Source organism: Oncorhynchus clarkii, chromosome 3 (assembly GCF_045791955.1).
Source record: "Oncorhynchus clarkii lewisi isolate Uvic-CL-2024 chromosome 3, UVic_Ocla_1.0, whole genome shotgun sequence".
Classification (NCBI taxonomy): Eukaryota; Metazoa; Chordata; class Actinopteri; order Salmoniformes; family Salmonidae; genus Oncorhynchus; species Oncorhynchus clarkii.
Window position 1 is genome coordinate 41499059 of NC_092149.1, and position 21890 is coordinate 41520948.

The 21890-nt window shown below is 42.9% G+C and overlaps 1 protein-coding gene across 3 annotated transcripts; it reads right to left on the bottom strand.

The window, feature by feature from the left end:
• Nucleotides 1-1343: 1343 nt before the first annotated feature.
• On the bottom strand, nucleotides 1344-19714 carry LOC139395641 (palmitoyltransferase ZDHHC18-A-like). Of its 3 annotated transcripts, none has more exons than XM_071142987.1 (9): nucleotides 18993-19714; nucleotides 18479-18639; nucleotides 18111-18260; nucleotides 16271-16408; nucleotides 16096-16147; nucleotides 15469-15571; nucleotides 13078-13190; nucleotides 11164-11266; nucleotides 1344-3583 (listed from the first exon to the last, which is right to left on the bottom strand). In XM_071142987.1, the coding sequence occupies exons 1-9, from the start codon at nucleotides 19217-19219 to the stop codon at nucleotides 3134-3136; spliced, it is 1497 nt and encodes a 498-aa protein (XP_070999088.1). In that variant the 5' UTR covers nucleotides 19220-19714; the 3' UTR covers nucleotides 1344-3133. The 3 variants fall into 3 exon arrangements, with proteins under 3 accessions (XP_070999088.1, XP_070999092.1, XP_070999089.1); XM_071142991.1 differs by having other exon boundaries at nucleotides 18479-18551; nucleotides 18993-19694; XM_071142988.1 differs by lacking the exon at nucleotides 18111-18260 and having other exon boundaries at nucleotides 18993-19694.
• Nucleotides 19715-21890: the final 2176 nt, after the last annotated feature.

A 21890-nucleotide genomic window follows, 5' to 3' on the forward strand; every position in this document is an offset into this window, starting at 1 on the left:
CCTGAACTTATTTAGGCTTGCCATAAAGGGGTTGAATACTTATTGACTCAAGACATTTCAGCTTTCATTTTTAATTCATTTGTGAACATTTCAAAAAACATAATTCCACTTTTACATGATGGGGTACTGTGTGTAGGCCAGTGACAAAGAATCTCAACATCAAAAGGTAGAAAAAGTCAAGGGCTATGAATACTTTCTGAAGGCACTGTATAATGGAATGGCAAAAATGTATGGGAGGATAAGAGATTAGTTTCAGAAATGTATTAAAAAATGTTTATACAAACAGCACAAAACTGCTCAGAGAGAGCGTCGCTCAGTAGGCGAGTGACAAAACATTGTTGTGCAACCTCTTATCCGTTCCTATATATATATATATACACATACATATACACACACACACACACACACACACACACACACACACACACACTTGAAGTCGGAAGTTTACATGCACTTAGGTTGGATTCATTAAAACTAGCTTTTCAACCACTCCACAAATATCTTGTTAACAAACTATAGTTTTGGCAAGTCGGTTAGGACATCTACTTAGCGCATGACAAGTCATTTTTCCAACAATTGTTTACAGACAGATTATTTCACTGTTTCACAATTCCAGTGGGTCAGAAGTTTACATATACTAAGTTGACTGTGCCTTTAAACAACTTGGAAAATTCTAGAAAATGTCATGGCTTTAGAAGCTTCTGATAGGCTAATTGACATAATTTGTGTCAAAAGGTGTATGGAAACTTCAACTGTGTATATCTATCTTTGTACCCGTTTCTTAAACATACACCCACAAACTCTGCCAGGAAACTTGGTAGTCTGTGGTCAGGCCAGGGTACCACACATGCACAAGACCCTTTTCATTATTGGATTTTCCCCAAGCAAACACATGTGGTTATCATACACTTTCTCATTGTGTGCTCTTCATAAGAGGGAACCCTGCGATTATTTAATTAAAAGTGGCCATGTGCCAGTTTGGGAGCATTGTGGTCTGACCCAATTGGTCAGAGATTCTGTGTGCTCATAGAAAGCCTGGGTATACCGTAGAAACAGTGGAGGCTGGTGGGAGGAGCTATAGGACAACAAGCTCATTGTAACAACTTGAATGGAATAAAAATAATGAAGTCAAATATGGTTTCCATACGTTTGATGCGTTTCATACCATTCCATTCCAGCCATTACAATGAGCCTGTCCTATCGTGCCTCCCACCAGCCTCCACGGAGTAGAATTGTCATGTCAGTGTTGCTACTGCAAAACCTCACAAATGACAACTGAAGTGGAAAACAATCTGAACGAGACTCTTCTGAGGCAGGGGAAAAAACAGAGTAGAAAGCAATGGTACAGTTCCTCCGTTTAATCCTCACAGGAATGATCTACAGACTACAAAACCAAAGCAAACAGCCCATAATAGTACAAGCACAGCTTATAGTCATAATAACAGTTGTAGGAGCGCTGAACATCTTTGATACAACTGACCTAGTTATAAGGTTTCAAATGAACGAATACACAAATGGTTGACTACCACACAGCGGTCCTCCACAACTACACACACAGTTCATTTAAGTATATTGAAGGAAAAGTAGGCATCAATGGACCTACCCCAATTGCTCTACAGTCTATAAAAAAGGTACCTAGAACGTAATAATGGTGTTATTTGGGGAAAAAATAACGCCCCCTTGTGGCCAACGGCATTACCTTCAGTGTAATGTCACGTTACAGATAGTAAGTAGTCTATGATAAACGACCAGTCCAAGGGATATATGGTTTCATGCCACTAGCAGCACAGGCAAAGTTCACTTCAAGGCAATGCCTGCAAGCGGTATCATCTTACACTTCTAGATGTTCTGTGCTTCAAACAGTTACATATCACATTATTAATCTGTACCTTACTTCTCTACAAAAAAACAATATGTCATTACAGTAAAAATGCATGAGGAAAAACAGGGAACCAGGCGTCACATTTCAATATCCTTAGCAAGTTAATTGAACAGTTAACATTGTGTCAAAATATATTAACTGGCCTCAAAAACACAAGAAACTCAGCAGGCAGTAGTGGATCTGTATTTGGATCCGTGCTTAAATTAGAATACATGTAAAAGGAACATTTAAAAAGGACAATCAAAAATGCAAGCTCACAATTAACTTTTTTCCTAAAGCACATGTTCATTTAGCTTGGACAGTCAAAGTCTAGTACAAGTCAGTTCAAACACAGAATACCAGAATAAATTCCCTATCACATTTACACCCTCTGCCTCAGACACTCTCATAAACACAGTGAGAAATAAATATAGTTTAAATCCAACAATCAATCTGAACACTTTGAGCCTAAGTAGAAGATAAATAACAAACAGAGGCCCAACAGATTACGATGTCAGTCATCAGCAACCTTGGGAAACAGCCCACTACGGACAATAGCTCGTCTCATCCAATCAAAATGAGTCACTGTCTCAACTGCAGCCAAGGACTAAACATACGTAACAATGTCCACAACATGGCCGATCCAAAAGCCAGTAGAGAAGGAGGGAGTGGAACTTCAAAGAGCCCTTTTACACTGGGAGACCTTGGGTGTTTTCACTACAGCTAAGACCAAGAGCATAGGAAGCCAGGTAGCCAAAAACCTACTTATCCACTAACAAAAGCCCTTTCACACACCCCTATTCTGCCATAAGTGTATGAATGATTTGCATAAGAGGTAATACAACGGAGTACATAAAAGGCAAAGAGACTGCTTACTTAGTTACTATGCTGGAACACCAGCCAAGTGAGTACATATGGCTTGAAGCTTTGTGAAACAATGTTCTATGAATCAGTGTATAAAACTTGTATAAAATCTATGCTTGTCAGCGTTACCAAGTTTAACTTGCTGCCAGTAGGATATCTTTCCTTTGAGGAATAAAACATTCTATGAAAATAATGTTTACCAGCTAATTCATCACCAACAGGACAGGGGAAAACACTGGCTTAAGTCCTGAGTTTAGAAGAAGACGTAGTAAGTTCCATGAAAAAGAGAATGGTTAAAAAAAATGCCCGTACAAAGGTTAATGGCAGTGTAGCCACTAATGAGTTCCAGGGAGCTGTGTGGAAGGGGAATGTTCACTGAAGCAGTCTTACTGGAGCCACTGAGTCTGCTCAGTGCAGTGGGATGAAGCCCATGTCAGGAGCGTCTCCCAGGATGATGGTATTGTGGGTGAAGGAGGGAGAGGGACTGGCCAGGCGGAAGGCCGGGTTGTTGGAGTGCAGTGAGGGTCTCTTGCTGCTGTTCACAGGGGGACATTCCATGGACGGGGCCTGGCGCCCTGAGCACCCTGTGGGGGGATGCACATTGGCAGAACTAGAGCAGCCCGTGGGGGGAAACCCATTGGCGGACCCAGAACAGCCGGTGGGGAGAGGCCCATCAGCAGACCCTGAGCAGCTCGAGGTGGGAGGCCCAGCGGAGGAGGAGGGGGCTGGGGACCTGGACTCTGGTCTGACTCTCAACTCCTGGCCAGGGGCAGTCTTGGGGGTGCCAGAGGGCCAGAGGCCCTGGAGCTCAGAAGAGCGGAACACCCTCTCCAGAAGGTCCTTAGTTCTCTGAGTGCACTGTGTGAAGAAAGGAGGAAGGCAGAGAAGTCAAGAAAAAGGGAAAAGTGAGAAAAGGAAACGCAAGAGAAGGAAAAAGATGAAGGGATATGAAGAAGTGAGAGACAGACAGCAATGACATGGCAGAACATGGTTAATGAAGGAAAATGCACAGGAGCTGAAAACAAGCATTAGTTTGGAGCGGCACAGTGAGATTAACTTAAGAGCAATAACCAGGTTAGGTGTGACAGCATGGCATTATGGAGAAAGAGTGAGTTGTTGGCGACAATCCTGTTAGCACAGGACAGGGAGGAACAAAGGCGAAAGAGACAATTAGATACAAAGCTTGGGGAAGCTTCCCTTCCCTCCTGTTAGGGGAGTGATGGGATATGTAGGAAAGGACAAAGTGTATGGTTCCCCTTGGGTCACCGGGGTTGACAAGATGGGCTCGTTTATACCAGGGAAAGTATCCATTATTTGCAACAGCAAGGAAAGCAATACTGTAGTAGTAGAGGGTAGAATGTCATGAGTTACAGTTTAGGCTACCTGTCCATTGTATTTATGCTTCCAGTGACACCTAGTGAATAAATACAATGAAAAGTACAGTAAATAAGAATAGGGTGTGTTCGTCAGTACACCATCATGCCATATACTCATTACACTGGGTTATATGATACTTTCCTCCCTCAATTGCATATGGATAAGTACCTTTCCTTATCAAACTGGATAAGAGACAAACAATAGATGAGTGTTTAGCATTAAAGCTACCGTAACCTCTGACCTTACCACATCTGCTCAGCTGCCCCAAGGCATAAGAGACAATGATTGATAATAGGAATGGCCCAAGTTTGAGAATATGATGCTCCAGTTGTTCTAAGCTGTGTGTTCTACATCAAGTCATCAACATGACATCCACATGCCTAGAGATGAAGGATAAGTTATGGCTCAAATAGTGGCAGAGTGGCATGCAGTTCCAGAGGTAAGGCACATCATGATGCCCCACAACATACCATGGCTCAATTCACAACACCTTTCCACTTGCTCTACTGAGTGATGAATACAATGTACTAACTGAAATTAAAACCCTAACATTGGATGGGTGATAAGTCAGTATCCCAACAGATATTTCTCACAAATTGTGATGTAATTTCACAGTTACTTATGATAGCAGCCACACATGATGAGCATGCAAACTGAACAGATAACAGCAAAAATAAACGTGTGGTGATGGATTGGAGCTTGAGCCCTACTCTTACCATCGACCCTCTACATGCGGAAGTTACCCTTCAGGCTGTGCAGGACAGAGCAAAACCCTGACAATTCTCCTCCTATAGTGGAGTGGGAGGGACACATAAAACTGAGAGTTAAAAGTGTTACACACTGTGGAGCACAGAGATGAGCAGTTTAGTTCTGGAATGAAAAGGAGAATCACTCAAATTGTAAAAAGCTACCAAGGGAAAAAAGGCCTCAGGACTGCAGGATAAACTGATGGTAATATGGAGTTACTGAAAGATTAAAAACATAAAATCATTGAATAAAAACAGGTAAAGATCATTACTAAGCCAAGATGAAGGAAACTTAGAGGCCAACCTTAAAAATACATATTTAAGATGGGAACACTTTATAATTATGCTTCTACAATGCCTCATATTATAGGATGAAAATATATAATTCAGTGGGGTGTTTTCACCCACTCTGCCCAGAGTGGGTGAAAACACACTTTGGTTATGACATTTCACTTCATTATGTTATAAAATCAATTTTACCAAGACAAATATGATATTTCATGTTCCGAATCGTTCACTGGGGTCTTTCTCTAACATATCACTCACATTATATCTAAAAAGTCAGATTTCGTGAGCTAATGCATCCGATAATAAGCACTGAGCTTAGTGGACAGAGCGGTGCAGCTTTCAACGAAACTTAAGGATTTTAAATTTTTGGGCCATTGTCTTACAAGTTGTTTCCGCGGGCCGCAAATAGCTAAATTAGCATGACAAGGCTTTGAAAATAAAGAGCTTGCAGTACGCACAGTGCTCCATTGACATTTCAGTCTCTTTGAAAAAATAACAAGAACTTTGCAGTAATATGAACAGCATGTACTAAAATATGACAACCATGTCATGTCTCAAAATCGATATCTATCTTACCTCTATATTGTTTGATGTCCTCCGGATTTGAGAAGATTACGGTCCAATGGTAAGCCTGTCAAGTAGCCTACATTTTTGCACAGAATCCAGCCTAGCTGACGCGGTGCTATTTTCCTGATTTGAGACTAGGGCTGTTACGGTTACCGTAATACTGCCACACCGGCGGTCATGTGTCATGACTGCAGTCAAATTTCACCTGACCGTTCAGTCACGGTAACTAAGCTTCTCCAAAACTGCGCTCTGATGCTGCTGATGTTCATTAAGAGCCTACCAAACTCGCTAACAGCCAGGCACCCAGCAATCTAATAAAAAAATAAAAATGTTATGAGTTTAAGCACACTGTGTTTGTCTGTTGTGAATTAGAGGTACATCAGATCAAAAATAGACCAATGTATGCAGAAATCCAGGTAATTACAAAGGGTTCACAAACCTTTTCTTGCGACTGTACATAATCTATGCACTTAAATAGCAAATGGAGGACACTTTTCCTGCGTTTCATTTTCATTTCCGACAGGTAGGCTATACCCCTGTTGTAAAGCGAAGCACTGCGCTTAATATTAGGAAAGTTTAGAAGTAAATATTGTAGGCCTAGCCTATAGAAAGCTGATGGGATCCTCTTTTTAAGAGTCGATCAAAACTTAGTTCTCATGCAATTGCATAGCCTATAGAAATGTTGCACAACATGAGCTCATGGGCCCTCATGAATTGTTTGATTAGATTTGCCATTATACACTGCTCAAAAAAATAAAGGGAACACTTAAACAACACAATGTAACTCCAAGTCAATCACACTTCTGTGAAATCAAGCTGTCCACTTAGGAAGCAACACTGATTGACAATAAATGTAACATGCTGTTGTGCAAATGGAATAGACAACAGTTGGAAATTATAGGCAATTAGCAAGACACCCCCAATAAAGGAGTGGTTCTGCAGGTGGGGACCACAGACCACTTTTCAGTTCCTATGCTTCCTGGCTGATGTTTTGGTCACTTTTGAATGCTGGCGGTGCTTTCACTCTAGTGGTAGCATGAGATGGAGTCTACAACCCACACAAGTGGCTCAGGTAGTGCAGCTCATCCAGGATGGCACATCAATGCGAGCTGTGGCAAGAAGGTTTGCTGTGTCTGTCAGCGTAGTGTCCAGAGCATGGAGGCGCTACCAGGAGACAGGCCAGTACATTAGGAGACGTGGAGGAGGCCGTAGGTGAGCAACAACCCAGCAGCAGGACCGCTACCTCTGCCTTTGTGCAAGGAGGAGCAGGAGGAGCACTGCCAGAGCCCTGCAAAATTACCTCCAGCAGGCCACAAATGTGCATGTGCCTGCTCAAACGATCAGAAACAAACTCCATGAGGGTGGTATGAGGGCCCGACGTCCACAGGTGGGGGTTGTGCTTACAGCCCAACACCGTGCAGGTGTTCTCTTTGCCAGAGAACACCAAGATTGGAAAATTCGCCACTGGCGCCCTGTGCTCTTCACAGATGAAAGCAGGTTCACACTGAGCACATGTGACAGACGTGACAGTCTGGAGACGCCGTGGAGAACGTTCTGCTGCCTGCAACATCCTCCAGCATGACCGGTTTGGCGGTGGGTCAGTCATGGTGTGGGGTGGCATTTCTTTGGGGGGCTGCACAGCCCTCCATGTGCTCGCCAGAGGTAGCCTGACTGCCATTAGGTACCGAGATGAGATCCTCAGACCCCCTGTGAGACCATATGCTGGTGCGGTTGGCCCTGGGTTCCTCCTAATGCAAGACAATCATAGACCTCATGTGGCTGGAGTGTGTCAGCAGTTCCTGCAAGAGGAAGGCATTGATGCTATGGACTGGCCCGCCCGTTTCCCAGACCTGAATCCAATTGAGCACATCTGGGACATCATGTCTCGCTCCATCCACCAACGCCACGTTGCACCACAGACTGTCCAGGAGTTGGCGGGTGCTTGAGTCCAGGTCTGGGAGGAGATCCCTCAGGAGACCATCCGCCACCTCATCAGGAGCATGCCCAGGCGTTGTAGGAAGGTCATACAGGCACGTGGAGGCCACACACACTACTGAGCCTCATTTTGACATGTTTTAAGGACATTACAAAGTTGGATCAGCCTGTAGTGTGGTTATCCACTTTAATTTTGAGTGTGACTCCAAATCCAGACCTCCATGGGTTGATATATTTGATTTCCATTGATAATTTGTGTGATTTTGTTGTCAGCACATGTAAAGAAAAAAGTATTTAATAAGAATATTTCATTCATTCAGATCTAGGATGTGTTATTTTAGTGTTCCCTTTATTTTTTGAGCAGTGTATTTGCATTAATGTCAGAGTGATTAGAGGGACAATAAATCACTGGTTACCTGGCTGTCAGCGACTGGCCGTTAGCGAGTTTGGTAGGCTATTAAAGAGGAATGGTCCAAAATTCCTCCTGACTGTTGTGCAGGTCATATCCGCAACCACAGAAAGGTTATTGCTGCCAAAGGAGGTCAACCAAGGGTTCACATACTTTATCCACCCTACACTGTGAATGTTTACACGGTGTGTTCAATAAAGACATGAAAACGTATAATTGTTTGCGTGTTATTAGATTAAGCAGAATGTATTTGTCTATTGTAATGACTTAGAAGATTACATTTTATGACCAGTTTATGCAGAAATCCAGGTAATTCCAAAGGGTTCAAATACTTTTTCTTGCCACTGTATTTTTGACTCCCTGCCCTGTTCCGACAGGTGCATGATAATGGTCTATTCTAAATCAGAACTAATTTCACACGTATTATTTAGTATATTGTTGGGTTCTGAAAATATTAAATATACTTATTCATGTCACTGAGGGAGAGGGGGGAATATATCATGTTTACAATCTGTCCTATTGTTAGCCATCAGGGCTCCTATGGGAGGAGAAGAGACAGTCTTGTACACGTCAATATGACAGCCGTGAGTTGGGGAGGAGTGAGCAATTTGGGGCCGAAGCCAGGTCAAATGAGGTGAGGAAGAACAGATATCACTAAGGTTCTGTCTAGCAACAAGAGATACATTGGCTGTTCAGATGTGTAGGAGGAAACTCAGTATAGTGTTCAAGTGTTCAATATCAGTGCTTGTGTGAATATATATTGTCTTGTGTGTATGACACAATGGGTGAATAAACTTGGTTTAAGCTTTACTAATCGTCTGAGTTTTACTAGATTCATTTAGAACCTAACAATATGTAAAGACAAGATTAAATTAAGAATAGTCTGATGAGTGACAATATTATCACTTGTGAATGATGCCCAGCATGTGCAGTAAGGCAAGAAACAGCAACTTTTTCAAATCAGTCACACACATGTAGCCTAGCTCATAGGCCTGCCTACATGTTTTGATATGGTTTTTAACTAAAGTGGCCAAAAAACTCCAAACGTAAACTATAGGCCTAGGACCCCTGGAACACGGTTAGAGAGCACATAGCCTACAGAGCCTAGTGAAACGTGTTCTTAGAAGAGTTATGACTGGCCACTATTTGAAAGAGGATCCCAGCTTCTTGTGCGACCATCTTTACTGTTCAATTCTTAAAATTAAGCACACAACCTAGCGTACATAGGCAGCACGTGCGTTAAGTTTGAGGAAGCTAATTTTCACCTTTAAAAAAATGCACATTTATAATAAAGCATTCCATGCATCATCGCATTTGCAGACTTATGTAAGATACATTACAAATAATAGGTTGATGAGTAGATTGCATAGCCATAACATTAAAGTAGCACTGACCCAACAAGGATAAATGGTGAATAAGCACAGTGCGCACTCACCAGGGATCGCAACTAAAGTTGCATAAATAACTGTAAATCAAGCATATAGGAGGACCTGTTTCTTTGTTAACTGCGCAACACAGAATAGCCATATAAGCGCACTCCCTCGAAATATCCTTTCAATTTTATTCAGTTATGTTCAATTGTATTCTTCATACTATAAAATAATGCCACATAATTCTACGGAAATCGTGTCTGTTAAATGAACTAGTGTAGCCCACAGCCATATAGCATAGCCTAAGATGAGGACAATTCCAAATATGCCATTCTGTTTGTCTGAAATAGACTGGTCTGAAGAAAATGTAGCCTAAGATAAATAATGGATTTATTGCGCTGGTGTATGCTATGAATTTATTAGACTTTTTAAAATGTAGATGTTCCATGGTCTGCATCAGTTGCTTGTAGGCTAGGAGTGGAAGCCAGGAGACGCTAAAAGTGTTGATATTAATTAAATGGTCAATTACAGTAAAACAGGCAGTTATTTTGCATGACAATCACCAGCTGACAAAATTTCATGACTACCACAGCACTATTTCAGACAACTTTTTTTCCCTCTGGACTCGACTGATTTGGTCCCCCTAATTTTGACTACCCTACAGGGTGAAAACTCCAATACATTTTGAACGAATTATGATAGAGACATAAGGTTTGGACCATTTGTTATTTTACCAATTGGTCAAAAAGATGAGTTTTTGATTGGACACCCCAAATATTGTTTTGGGAGTCCAAACAATATCGCTGCTCCTAAGAGGCGCAGCGGTCTAAGGCACTGCATCTCAGTGCTAGAGGCATCACTACAGACCCTGGTTCGATTCCAGGCTGTATCACAACCGGTCGTGACTGGGAGTCCCATAGGGAGGCGCACAATTGGCCCAGCGTCATCCGGGTTAGGTTTCGGCCGGGGTTGGCCACCATTGTAAATAAGAATTTGTTCTTAACTGACTTGCTTAGTAAAATAAAGGTTCAATAAAATAAATAATCAAGACAAATTAGATGAACATGATGCAACAATATAAAGTGACTTGAATTTTCAAAGACCTGCCAAAAGTGAATACAATATGACTGGTGATAAAGTGCTTAATAAAAAACTTCTATGTAAACCCAGAGTTTACCCATGTAAACCTAAACTTTCAACTGTTTGCTGAAAGCACCTCTGTTGCAAGAAATGAGCTTCTACAAACCTCAGCCATTTCATTTCCATTGTGGATATCTACATTTATAGCCTGGTCCACACAAGTGCAATAAACACACAAAAAAAAAAAAAAAAAACAGGGTTACAGCTAAGAGGTAGTTCCAATTCAGGCAAATAACAATTATTTAAAAATCAGGTAAAAAAAAAAGAAACACTAAAAGCAAGACGTAATGTTCATGGATGCAGTGTCCTATCCCTAATGTGCATTATAAGAATATTATGTGCACCATCCTCCCTCTTATGACACAATATGTAACATACATAACATGTAAGCACATTTGGGGAAGGGGGGGGGGGTCTGAAGGGGATATAGTGGGCTCATGCAGGACAGGCACAGGGGCAGAATCTCAAATGCATACTCCTCGCGTCCACTCTCCTGAAGAAGGTGAGAGGACACGAGGAGTATACAATTGAGATTCTCCAAGGATCAAGGTGAAAACTTGAGCTACAGCACGGTCAGGACATGTAGCCACTAGAAGGTGGCCCTACCATGTTTGTGTCATTCTTGGCCAGGAAAGGGGGCCGCCCCATGTCCACTGCAACAGCAGGTGGAATGTCTTCAGGGGGTAAAAAGCCTCTTCTGTCAATTAGACTGAAAGACATGAGAGGAAAAGAGAATGTTAGAAAGATACATAGACAATTTCCATACCCAAGAGGACATTTCATTGATTGCAAGTTGTATCCTTGAGGTATTTATTTATTTATTATTTAACAAGGCAAGTCAGTTAACTTCTTTGGGGTAGGGGGCAGTATTTTCACGTCCAGATGAAAAGCGTGCCCAGAGTAAACTGCCTGCTACTCAGGCCCAGATGCTAGGATATGCATATTATTAGTCGATTTGGATAGAAAACACTCTGAAGTTTCTAAAACGGTTTGAATGATGTCTGAGTATAACAGAACTCATATGGCAGGCAAAAATCTGAGAAAAAAATCCAAACAGGAAGTGGGAATTCTGAGGTTTGTTGGTTTTCAAGTCTTAGCCTATCCAATATACAGTGTCTGTGGGCTCATTGCACTTCCTAAGGCTTCCACTAGATGTCAACAGTCTTTAGAACCTTGTTTCAGGCTTCTACTGTGAAGTGGGAGAGAATGAGAGCTGACTGAGTCATGGGTCTGCCAGAAGGCCATGTGCTCAGTCAGGCTCACACCCGTGAAAGTTAGCGCCGTTCCCTTTCATTTCTAAAGACAAAGGAATTCTCCGGTTGAAACATTATTGAAGATTTATGATAAAAACATCATAAAGATTGATTATATACATCGTTTGACATGTTTCTACGAACTGTAATATAACTTTTTGACCTAGTGCCTGCGCATTTGGATTACTGTACTATATGCGAACAAAAAGGAGGTATTTGGACATAAATGGACTTTATCGAACAAAACTAACATTTATTGTGGAACTGGGATTCCTGGGAGTGCATTCTGATGAAGATCAAAGGTAAGTGAATATTTATAATGCTATTTCTGACTTTTGTTGACTCCATAACATAGCGGGTATCTGTATTGCTTGTTTTGGTCTCTGAGCGCTGTACTCAGATTATTCCATGGTGTGCTTTTTCCGTAAAGCTTTTTTGAAATCTGACACAGCGGTTGCATTAAGGAGAAGTATATCTTTAATTCCATGCATAAGTTGTATTTTCATCAACATTTATGATGAGTATTTCTGTAAATTGACGTGGCTCTCTGCACTTTCACCGGATGTTTTGGAGGCAAAATACAAACGCGCCAATGTAAACAGAGACTTTTGGATATAAATATGAACTTCATCGAACAAAACATACATGTATTGTGTAACATGAAGTCCTATGAGTACCATCTGATGAAGATCAAAGGTTAGTGATTAATTTTCTCTATTTCTGCTTTTTGTGACTCCACTCTTTGGCTGGAAAAATTGCTGTTTTTTTGTGACTAGGTACCTAACAATCGCATGGTATGATTTTGACGTAAAGCCTTTTTGAAATCGGTCACTGTGGTGGGATTAACAACAAGTTTATCTTTAAAATGGTGTATAATACATGTATGTTTGAGGAATTTAATTATGAGATTTCTGTTTGAATTTGGCGCCCTGCACTTTCACTGGATTTTGGTCAAGTGGGACGTTAGTGTTCCAAGTACCCTAGAGAGGTTAAGAACAAATCATTTTTTACAATGACAGCCTACCCCGGCCAAACCTGGACGACGCTGGGTCGATTGGGAGTCAAATAGGGCGGTGCACAATCACAGCCGGATGTGATACAGCCTGGATTCAAACCAGGGACTGTAGTGACGCCTTTTGCACTGAGATGCAGTGCCTTAGACTGCTGCGCCACTCGGGAGCAAAGTTTAACAAAGGGTGAACTGAGATACATTTCATATGACAGCAGCAACTTTGACTGACGTGGGGGTTTAGCCATACATACTGACCTGGGGGGCATGGGCCCACACAGCGTTGCACAGCAGTTGGTAAAGATGTTGTCGTAAGTGTAGGGATTCCCAGAGTCCTCTGCACCTCTTTTACTCAACCAGGAGCCTTTTATCTGCACAGGAAAGACAAAGTTAAGAAGCAGTCTGGAGACCAAGCAGGATCAAACATTCAAGTACTGTATATTTAGGTTAATAGAATGTATAGTGCGGCCTTGTGGTCTAGCAAGAAAACCGCTTCCTCCGGCACAATGTCTACCGTGTCTGAATAGGTTGAAATCTGCCACCTGCCCTTTCACCCAACCACTCTTATCTTCGACCTCTGTCTCTCTCACCATTTTGAGAAACAATCCTCAAAAAAAAGTAAGTGTAGTGTAATAAACAAAATATAAAGCAAAAAAATAAACGTCTCTTTTTCAGGACCCTGTCTTTCAAAGATAACTTGTAAAAATCCAAATAACTTCATAGATCTTCATTGTAAAGGGTTTAAACACTGTTTCCCATGCTTGTTCAATGAACCATAAACAATTAATGAACATGCAAATGTGGAACGGTCGTTAGGACACTAACAGCTTACAGACGGTGGGCAATTAAGGTCACAGTTATGAAAACTTAGGACACTATAGAGGCCTTTCTACTGACTCTGAAAAACACCAAAAGATGCCCAGGGTCCCTGCTCATCTGCGTGAACGTGCCTTAGGCATGCTGAAAGGAGGCATGAGGACTGCAGATGTGGCCAGGGCAATAAATTGCAATGTCCGTACTGTGAGACGCTCTACAGGGAGACAGGACGGACAGCTGATCATCCTTGCAGTGGCAGACCACGTGTAACAACATCTGCACAGGATAGGTACATCCGAACATTACACCTGCGGGACAGGTACAGGATGGCAACAACTACCGAGTTACAACGCACAATCCCTCCATCAGTGCTCAGACTGTCCGCAATAGGCTGAGAGAGGCTGGACTGAGGGCTTGTAGGCCTGTTGTAAGGCAGGTCCTCACCAGATATCACCGGCAACAACATCGCCTAAGGGCACAAATCCACCTTCGCTGGACCAGACAGGACTGGCAAAAAGTGCTCTTCACTGAGGAGTCGTGGTTTTGTCTCACCAGGGGTGATGGTTGGATTCGCATTTATCGTCAAAGGAATGAGCGTAACACCGAGGCCTGTACTCTGGAGCGGGATCGATTTGGAGGTGGAGGGTCCATGGTCTGGGGGGGTGTCTCACAGCATCATCGGACTGAGCTTGACGTCATTGCAGGCAATCTCAACACTGTGTTACAGGGAAAACATCCTCCTCCCTCATGTGGTACCCTTCCTTCAAGCTCATCCTGCCATGACCCTCCAGCATGACAATGCCACCAGTCATACTGCTCGTTCTGTGTGGGATTTCCTGCAAGACCGGAATGTCAGTGTTCTGCCATTGCCTAGCGAAAAGCCCGGATCTCAATCCCATTGAGCACGCCTGGGACCTGCTGGATTGGAGGGTGAGGGCTAGGGCCATTCCCCCCAGAAATGTCCAGGAACTTGCAGGTGCCTTGGTGGTGGAAGAGTGGGGTAACATCTCACAGCAAGAACTGGCAAATCTTGTGTAGTCCATGAGGAGATGCACTGCAGTACTTAATGCAGCTGGTGGCCACACCAGATACTGACTGTTACTTTTGATTTTGACCCCTTTGTTCAGGGACACATTATTCAATTTCTGTTAGTCACATGTCTATGGAACTTGTTCAGTTTGTGTCTCAGTTGTGGAATCTTGTTATGTTCATACAAATATTTACACATAAATTTGCTGAAAATAAACCCAGTTGACAGTGAGAGGATGTTTCTTTTTTTGCTGAGTTTATTATAGGTAGTTAATCTTCAGTTACTTGTGAAGCCTCTAATTTCTCCAATGCAGTAATGAGTTATGTCCTGAGTAGCAACCTAGCGGTACCAAAAGCCCTGGTCTTCCCTAGAAAACCTATGTAAATTACCATCGCCAAAACAGGCCAAACACTTTTTTAGACAGAGGTTTTGGACATTAAAATGTGCGTGATCAACTAGCATGATCAAGTTCGATCCCTACTGAATTATTTTAAGGTTCGCTACAAATCGAGATATTGTATTAAATAGGGATCCATTCTGACTACTACATTTGTCGTAACACAGGACCACGTGCTGACAGACCATTCACAGGCCGGCAGGCTATGTGTTGACTATCAGGCAGGATGAAAACAACTACGTTGACCATGATCCTTAGCGATTTTTGGTGCCATTCAGCAATATGGGGCGCTTCAAATTCAAATAGTTCTGGCCTCATACACCATCTGGAGTTTTCTATAGGAATACATGGATGATGTCAGCGCTATCACTATCTACTATTTTCAAGATCTATGGTTGGTACTCACATCTTCATTTGTTGTGAGGTTGAAGGCCACCAAGTATGTATGGAAACCTGAAAGCCCCAGAATAGACCAAATGGAGAAGAAGCAAATAACTAGTTCAACCACAGTGAGGGCTTGTCAAGGCTTCAACATACACTAGCAAAGGTTATCAACAATGACTATCAATAACAAGAGCTACATGATCATCAGAAGGCCTTATTGTGTGAATCTTAGGGAATCACAATCAGTCACAATATCAGAGCCATGAAGGCCTAACTACTGGTTTCCCTGAACTGCAATTATACCATATTACTAACTGTTCTGGGTTTATAAGAAATCACAAAACCCACTATTGTAAACCACATAATGTGTCAAGCCAGCCAGTGTGACAACATTAGGTTGCACACCTGCTTCTGAAGTTTTGCCATCTGTCTAAAAGCCACAGGCTTACACCATTGCCAGTGTGTGAAGAATGGACTACAGGGAACTGATCCTATTAGGAATTAGTGGGCTTAGGCCAAAGTCTTAGAACCAGGAACAAAATCCTTGTCAACTTCTATCTCTGGGCTAGGAGCAAGAGCAGCAGTGTGGGCATCCAAGTCACTATAGGGATTGTAATGAGAGAGAGAATGTTTGGTGTGAAAAGGATATCTGGCAGGATTCTCCTGTAAGGCCAGAACTAAGCCATTCCCTCCTTGGGATCCTGAAAAACAGGAAGGTAAAAAGTCAGCAACCCAATACAAACACTCCACAGTCAATATTGTCACAGAACAGCAGGGAAGGAAACATAGTGCATTCGTGTTTGTTTGCGAGTGAGCATACATACGTAGCGTGAGGTGTGTGACAACACAACCGAAGATGAAGGAGGTGTGGAAGGAGAGAGAGACTATGAAGCTGTAGAAGAAGCGGTAGTTACGCTTGCCCACACAGTTCCCCACCCACGGGCAATGGTGATCGAACCGCTCTGAGGGCAGAACATTAAAAAAATTGAGATATGGTACAGTGCCTTGCGAAAGTATTCGGCCCCCTTGAACTTTGCGACCTTTTGCCACATTTCAGGCTTCAAACATAAAGATATAAAACTGTATTTTTTTGTGAAGAATCAACAACAAGTGGGACACAATCATGAAGTGGAACGACATTTATTGGATATTTCAAACTTTTTTAACAAATCAAAAACTGAAAAATTGGGCGTGCAAAATTATTCAGCCCCTTTACTTTCAGTGCAGCAAACTCTCTCCAGAAGTTCAGTGAGGATCTCTGAATGATCCAATGTTGACCTAAATGACTAATGATGATAAATACAATCCACCTGTGTGTAATCAAGTCTCCGTATAAATGCACCTGCACTGTGATAGTCTCAGAGGTCCGTTAAAAGCGCAGAGAGCATCATGAAGAACAAGGAACACACCAGGCAGGTCCGATATACTGTTGTGAAGAAGTTTAAAGCCGGATTTGGATACAAAAAGATTTCTCAAGCTTTAAACATCCCAAGGAGCACTGTGCAAGCGATAATATTGAAATGGAAGGAGTATCAGACCACTGCAAATCTACCAAGACCTGGCCGTCCCTCTAAACTTTCAGCTCATACAAGGAGAAGACTGATCAGAGATGCAGCCAAGAGGCCCATGATCACTCTGGATGAACTGCAGAGATCTACAGCTGAGGTGGGAGACTCTGTCCATAGGACAACAATCAGTCATATATTGCACAAATCTGGCCTTTATGGAAGAGTGGCAAGAAGAAAGCCATTTCTTAAAGATATCCATAAAAAGTGTTGTTTAAAGTTTGCCACAAGCCACCTGGGAGACACACCAAACATGTGGAAGAAGGTGCTCTGGTCAGATGAAACCAAAATTGAACTTTTTGGCAACAATGCAAAACGTTATGTTTGGCGTAAAAGCAACACAGCTGAACACACCATCCCCACTGTCAAACATGGTGGTGGCAGCATCATGGTTTGGACCTGCTTTTCTTCAGCAGGGACAGGGAAGATGGTTAAAATTGATGGGAAGATGGATGGAGCCAAATACAGGACCATTCTGGAAGAAAACCTGATGGAGTCTGCAAAAGACCTGAGACTGGGACGGAGATTTGTCTTCCAACAAGACAATGATTCAAAACATAAAGCAAAATCTACAATGGAATGGTTCAAAAATAAACATATCCAGGTGTTAGAATGGCCAAGTCAAAGTCCAGACCTGAATCCAATTGAGAATCTGTGGAAAGAACTGAAAACTGCTGTTCACAAATGCTCTCCATCCAACCTCACTGAGCTCGAGCTGTTTTGCAAGGAGGAATGGGAAAAATTTTCAGTCTCTCGATGTGCAAAACTGATAGAGACATACCCCAAGCGACTTACAGCTGTAATCGCAGCAAAAGGTGGCGCTACAAACTATTAACTTAAGGGGGCTGAATAATTTTGCACGCCCAATTTTTCAGTTTTTGATTTGTTAAAAAAGTTTGAAATATCCAATAAATGTCGTTCCACTTCATGATTGTGTCCCACTTGTTGTTGATTCTTCACACAAATACAGTTTTATATCTTTATGTTTGAAGCCTGAAATGTGGCAAAAGGTCGCAAAGTTCAAGGGGGCCGAATACTTTCGCAAGGCACTGTATATTTGGACACTTTGAACAACAGTCACTACCCATACAGTCCTTACCCACACAGTTGTCACACATGCTGCAGTGTGAGGTTCGAGGAGGGCGGAACATCTTGCAGGTGAAGCAATACTTAAGCTTCACCACCTGCAGGTTAATGAGGATTTCTTTGGTGCGCGGAGGGGGGTGGTACGTGGAGGAACCTGAGGTGTCTTGAATCAGGGGAGGGATCGATTCTCTGACATCAATACAATTGTGTTGTTGACATTAACAAGATCACATATGAAACAAAATGTTAACTGAATACAAATGCCGTTGAAGGATATTAATCTGTACTATGAACACCACTGAAACAGTTGATCCCATATATACCCCAGCTGGTCTAGCTCTTCAGCCATCACCCCAGTCTGTTACACTATATCCATCTTACCTATCTGCTTCTCAATGTCTGCAGCCTCATCTGGTAAGGTCCTAGGCAGGATTCCAGGGTCTGTAAAGCTGGTCTGCAGTAGGGAGGTGACCACAAACACAAACAACACTCCACCAATCACAGGTATGCAGACGGTCAGGTGAGTCACCAGGAATGGGCAACTGCAAGAACAAGAGTGGATATGAGAGCTTGTCGGTGCCTGGCCTTGAGTGGTTGAGACACCCATTCTAATAGGCCTACTGTACAACCCTAAAATCTACATGAGCCAGAGACAAGCTCAATTCAAATAGACAAAATAAACTACAGTAAAGACAGAGATTTTTAGGTAAGCCTGTATGGCCCTGAGCTTCACTGTTAGTTAACTAGTCAGCAACTTTGAATAACTGAGGAAGCCTACTCAACGAAGTAATGTTAACAACCTAGTTAGCTATGCAACTAACGTTAGATGGCGGTCTAGACTGGTAACATTAAGTTAAACAAAAGCGAAGCAAAATTATGATGCATAGCTACTTACTCGAATGCAAAGAAGAGGCCACTTGTGACAATGATAAGGCCGAGTGTCAGAGGCAGGATACCATTTTGTCTGGCCAGAATAATCCGTCCATCGCAATAAAAACGATTTTTCCCTGGAAATACTTCCCATTTTCTCCGAGGCCTCTGCACATTTTCGGTACAGGGTTGCGTTGACGAGGGTGTTGAAAGTCCCCGTGGGTCAATTTGCTGGTACTCACAGTTTTTCATAATGTAAAAGGGTCCGGTGATCAAATTAAGTTAGTTAGCTAGCTACAGTAGCTGTTTACGTTAGCTTACTAACCACCGGGCTGGCTAACGTTAGGTATTTATCTAACGTTAATCGAATATTTCTGCTAGCTACGAGATCATTAAGCGACCATGCAAGCAAACCAGTTAACGTTAGCTAACTATCACTATTCTTCTAGCAATTTATTTAGCCAATTATCAAGCTCATTGCAGCCAAAACAGCGACCGCGTTCCCATTCATACTGACGTTAGTTAGCTAGCCATCGACACGCCACCAAAACAGCTTCTGACGGTGTCTCTCACACATACATACATACATATATATATATATATACAATCGTTCGTTGTATGCTACTGCCAGAATCCACTATTTAGTCCTTTGCTTCACAATTAACGACAAGCTTATATTATGTTCTAGCTAGATAAATGCTCAACAAGCGGTGTGGGCATCTTTGCCTTCCGCCAAAAAAACTTAATAGTGTGCAACTGCAACCTGCATTTCGAGGCGTTCCTGCATCTGCCTGCCGAACACATACCCTCACGGTCGTTAATAACATAACTGCGGGGAACCAGTACCCGAAATACCAACGTGTTTTCATCCCTCGGCGTCCTAACCTGACGAATGGACATAGTTCCTTTAATTAAAACTTCTTAGGGATAGACCCCTTTTTTATCCAATTTTCGCCTAAAATGACATACCAAATCTAACTGCCTGTAGCTCCGGCCCTGAAGCAAGGATATGCATATTCTTGGTACCATTTGAAAGGAAACACTTTGAAGTTCATGGACATGTGAATTGAATGTAGGAGAATAACACAATAGAGCTGGTAGAAGAAAATACAAAGAAATACCGCCATCTTTGGAAATGCAAGAGAAAGGTCCCAGTTCTAGTCATCACTCTGGTAATTCCGATGGTGTCCAAAAGATGGCAGCAGTATGTGCAAAGTTTCAGACGGATAACTTGAAGTATGAGCATTCTCCATGATATTTAGTGTGAAGTCACCCAGCTACATATGGGCAAATCGTGAAGGAGACAGTTGCATTCATATTAACTTTTCTGCAAGAATATCGTCACATCTGTATACTTCGACTTTGATTTAGCTTTTCCAGTATAAGTAGCCATATTATAAGTTTGACATTCACAAAACAACCAGTTTTCATACCTCTGAATATTCTTCAAATTTTTGTCCAAAAGGGAAAAGGCATGCTGTCGCAAACGGTTAGCACCTACATTTTGCGACAGACACATGGTTTTTGGATACTCCCATAAAGCTCAGCTCATTGGCTATCTAGCTAGATTTGTTTGACCCCGATTGGTGCTTGTTTGACAAAGTTAGAGTCGTTCATGTAAAGACCACCAGCGTCATCTGAGTGCCATGAAGGCGTCGCTCTCTGACCAAATATGGTGTCCTATAGGATATACACTGCTCAAAAAAAATAAAGGGAACACTTAAACAACACAATGTAACTCCAAGTCAATCACACTTCTGTGAAATCAAGCTGTCCACTTAGGAAGCAACACTGATTGACAATAAATTTCACATGCTGTTGTGCAAATGGAATAGACAACAGGTGGAAATTATAGGCAATTAGCAAGACGCCCCCAATAAAGGAGTGGTTCTGCAGGTGGTGACCACAGACCACTTCTCAGTTCCTATGCTTCCTGGCTGATGTTTTGGTCACTTTTGAATGCTGGCGGTGCTTTCACTAGTGGTAGCAAGTGGCTCAGGTAGTGCAGCTCATCCAGGATGGCACATCAATGCGAGCTGTGGCAAGAAGGTTTGCTGTGTCTGTCAGCGTAGTGTCCAGAGCATGGAGGCGCTACCAGGAGACAGGCCAGTACATCAGGAGACGTGGAGGAGGCCATAGGAGGGCAACAACCCAGCAGCAGGACCGCTACCTCCGCCTTTGTGCAAGGAGGAGCAGGAGGAGCACTGCCAGAGCCCTGCAAAATTACCTCCAGCAGGCCACAAATGTGCATGTGTCTGCTCAAACGGTCAGAAATAAACTCCATGTTATGAGGGCCCGACGTCCACAGGTGGGGGTTGTGCTTACAGACCAACACCGTGCAGGATGTTTGGCATTTGCCAGAGAACACCAAGATTGGCAAATTCGCCACTGGCGCCCTGTGCTCTTCATAGATGAAAGCAGGTTCACACTTGCACATGTGGCAGACGTGACAGAGTCTGGAGACGCCGTGGAGAATGTTCTGCTGCCTGCAACATCCTCCAGCATGACCGGTTTGGCGGTGGGTCAGTCATGGTGTGGGGTGGCATTTCTTTGGGGGGCCGCACAGCCCTCCATGTGCTCGCCAGAGATAGCCTGACTGCCATTAGGTACCGAGATGAGATCCTCAGACCCCTTGTGAGACCATATGCTGGTGCGGTTGGCCCTGGGTTGCTCCTAATACAAGACAATCCTAGACCTCATGTGGCTGGAGTGTGTCAGCAGTTCCTGCAAGAGGAAGGCATTGATGCTATGGACTGGCCCGCCCGTTCCCCAGACCTGAATCCAATTGAGCACATCTGGGACATCATGTCTCGCTCCATCCACCAACGCCACATTACACCACAGACTGTCCCCAGGAGTTGGCGGATGCTTTAGTCCAGGTCTGGGAGGAGATCCCTCAGGAGACCATCCGCCACCTCATCAG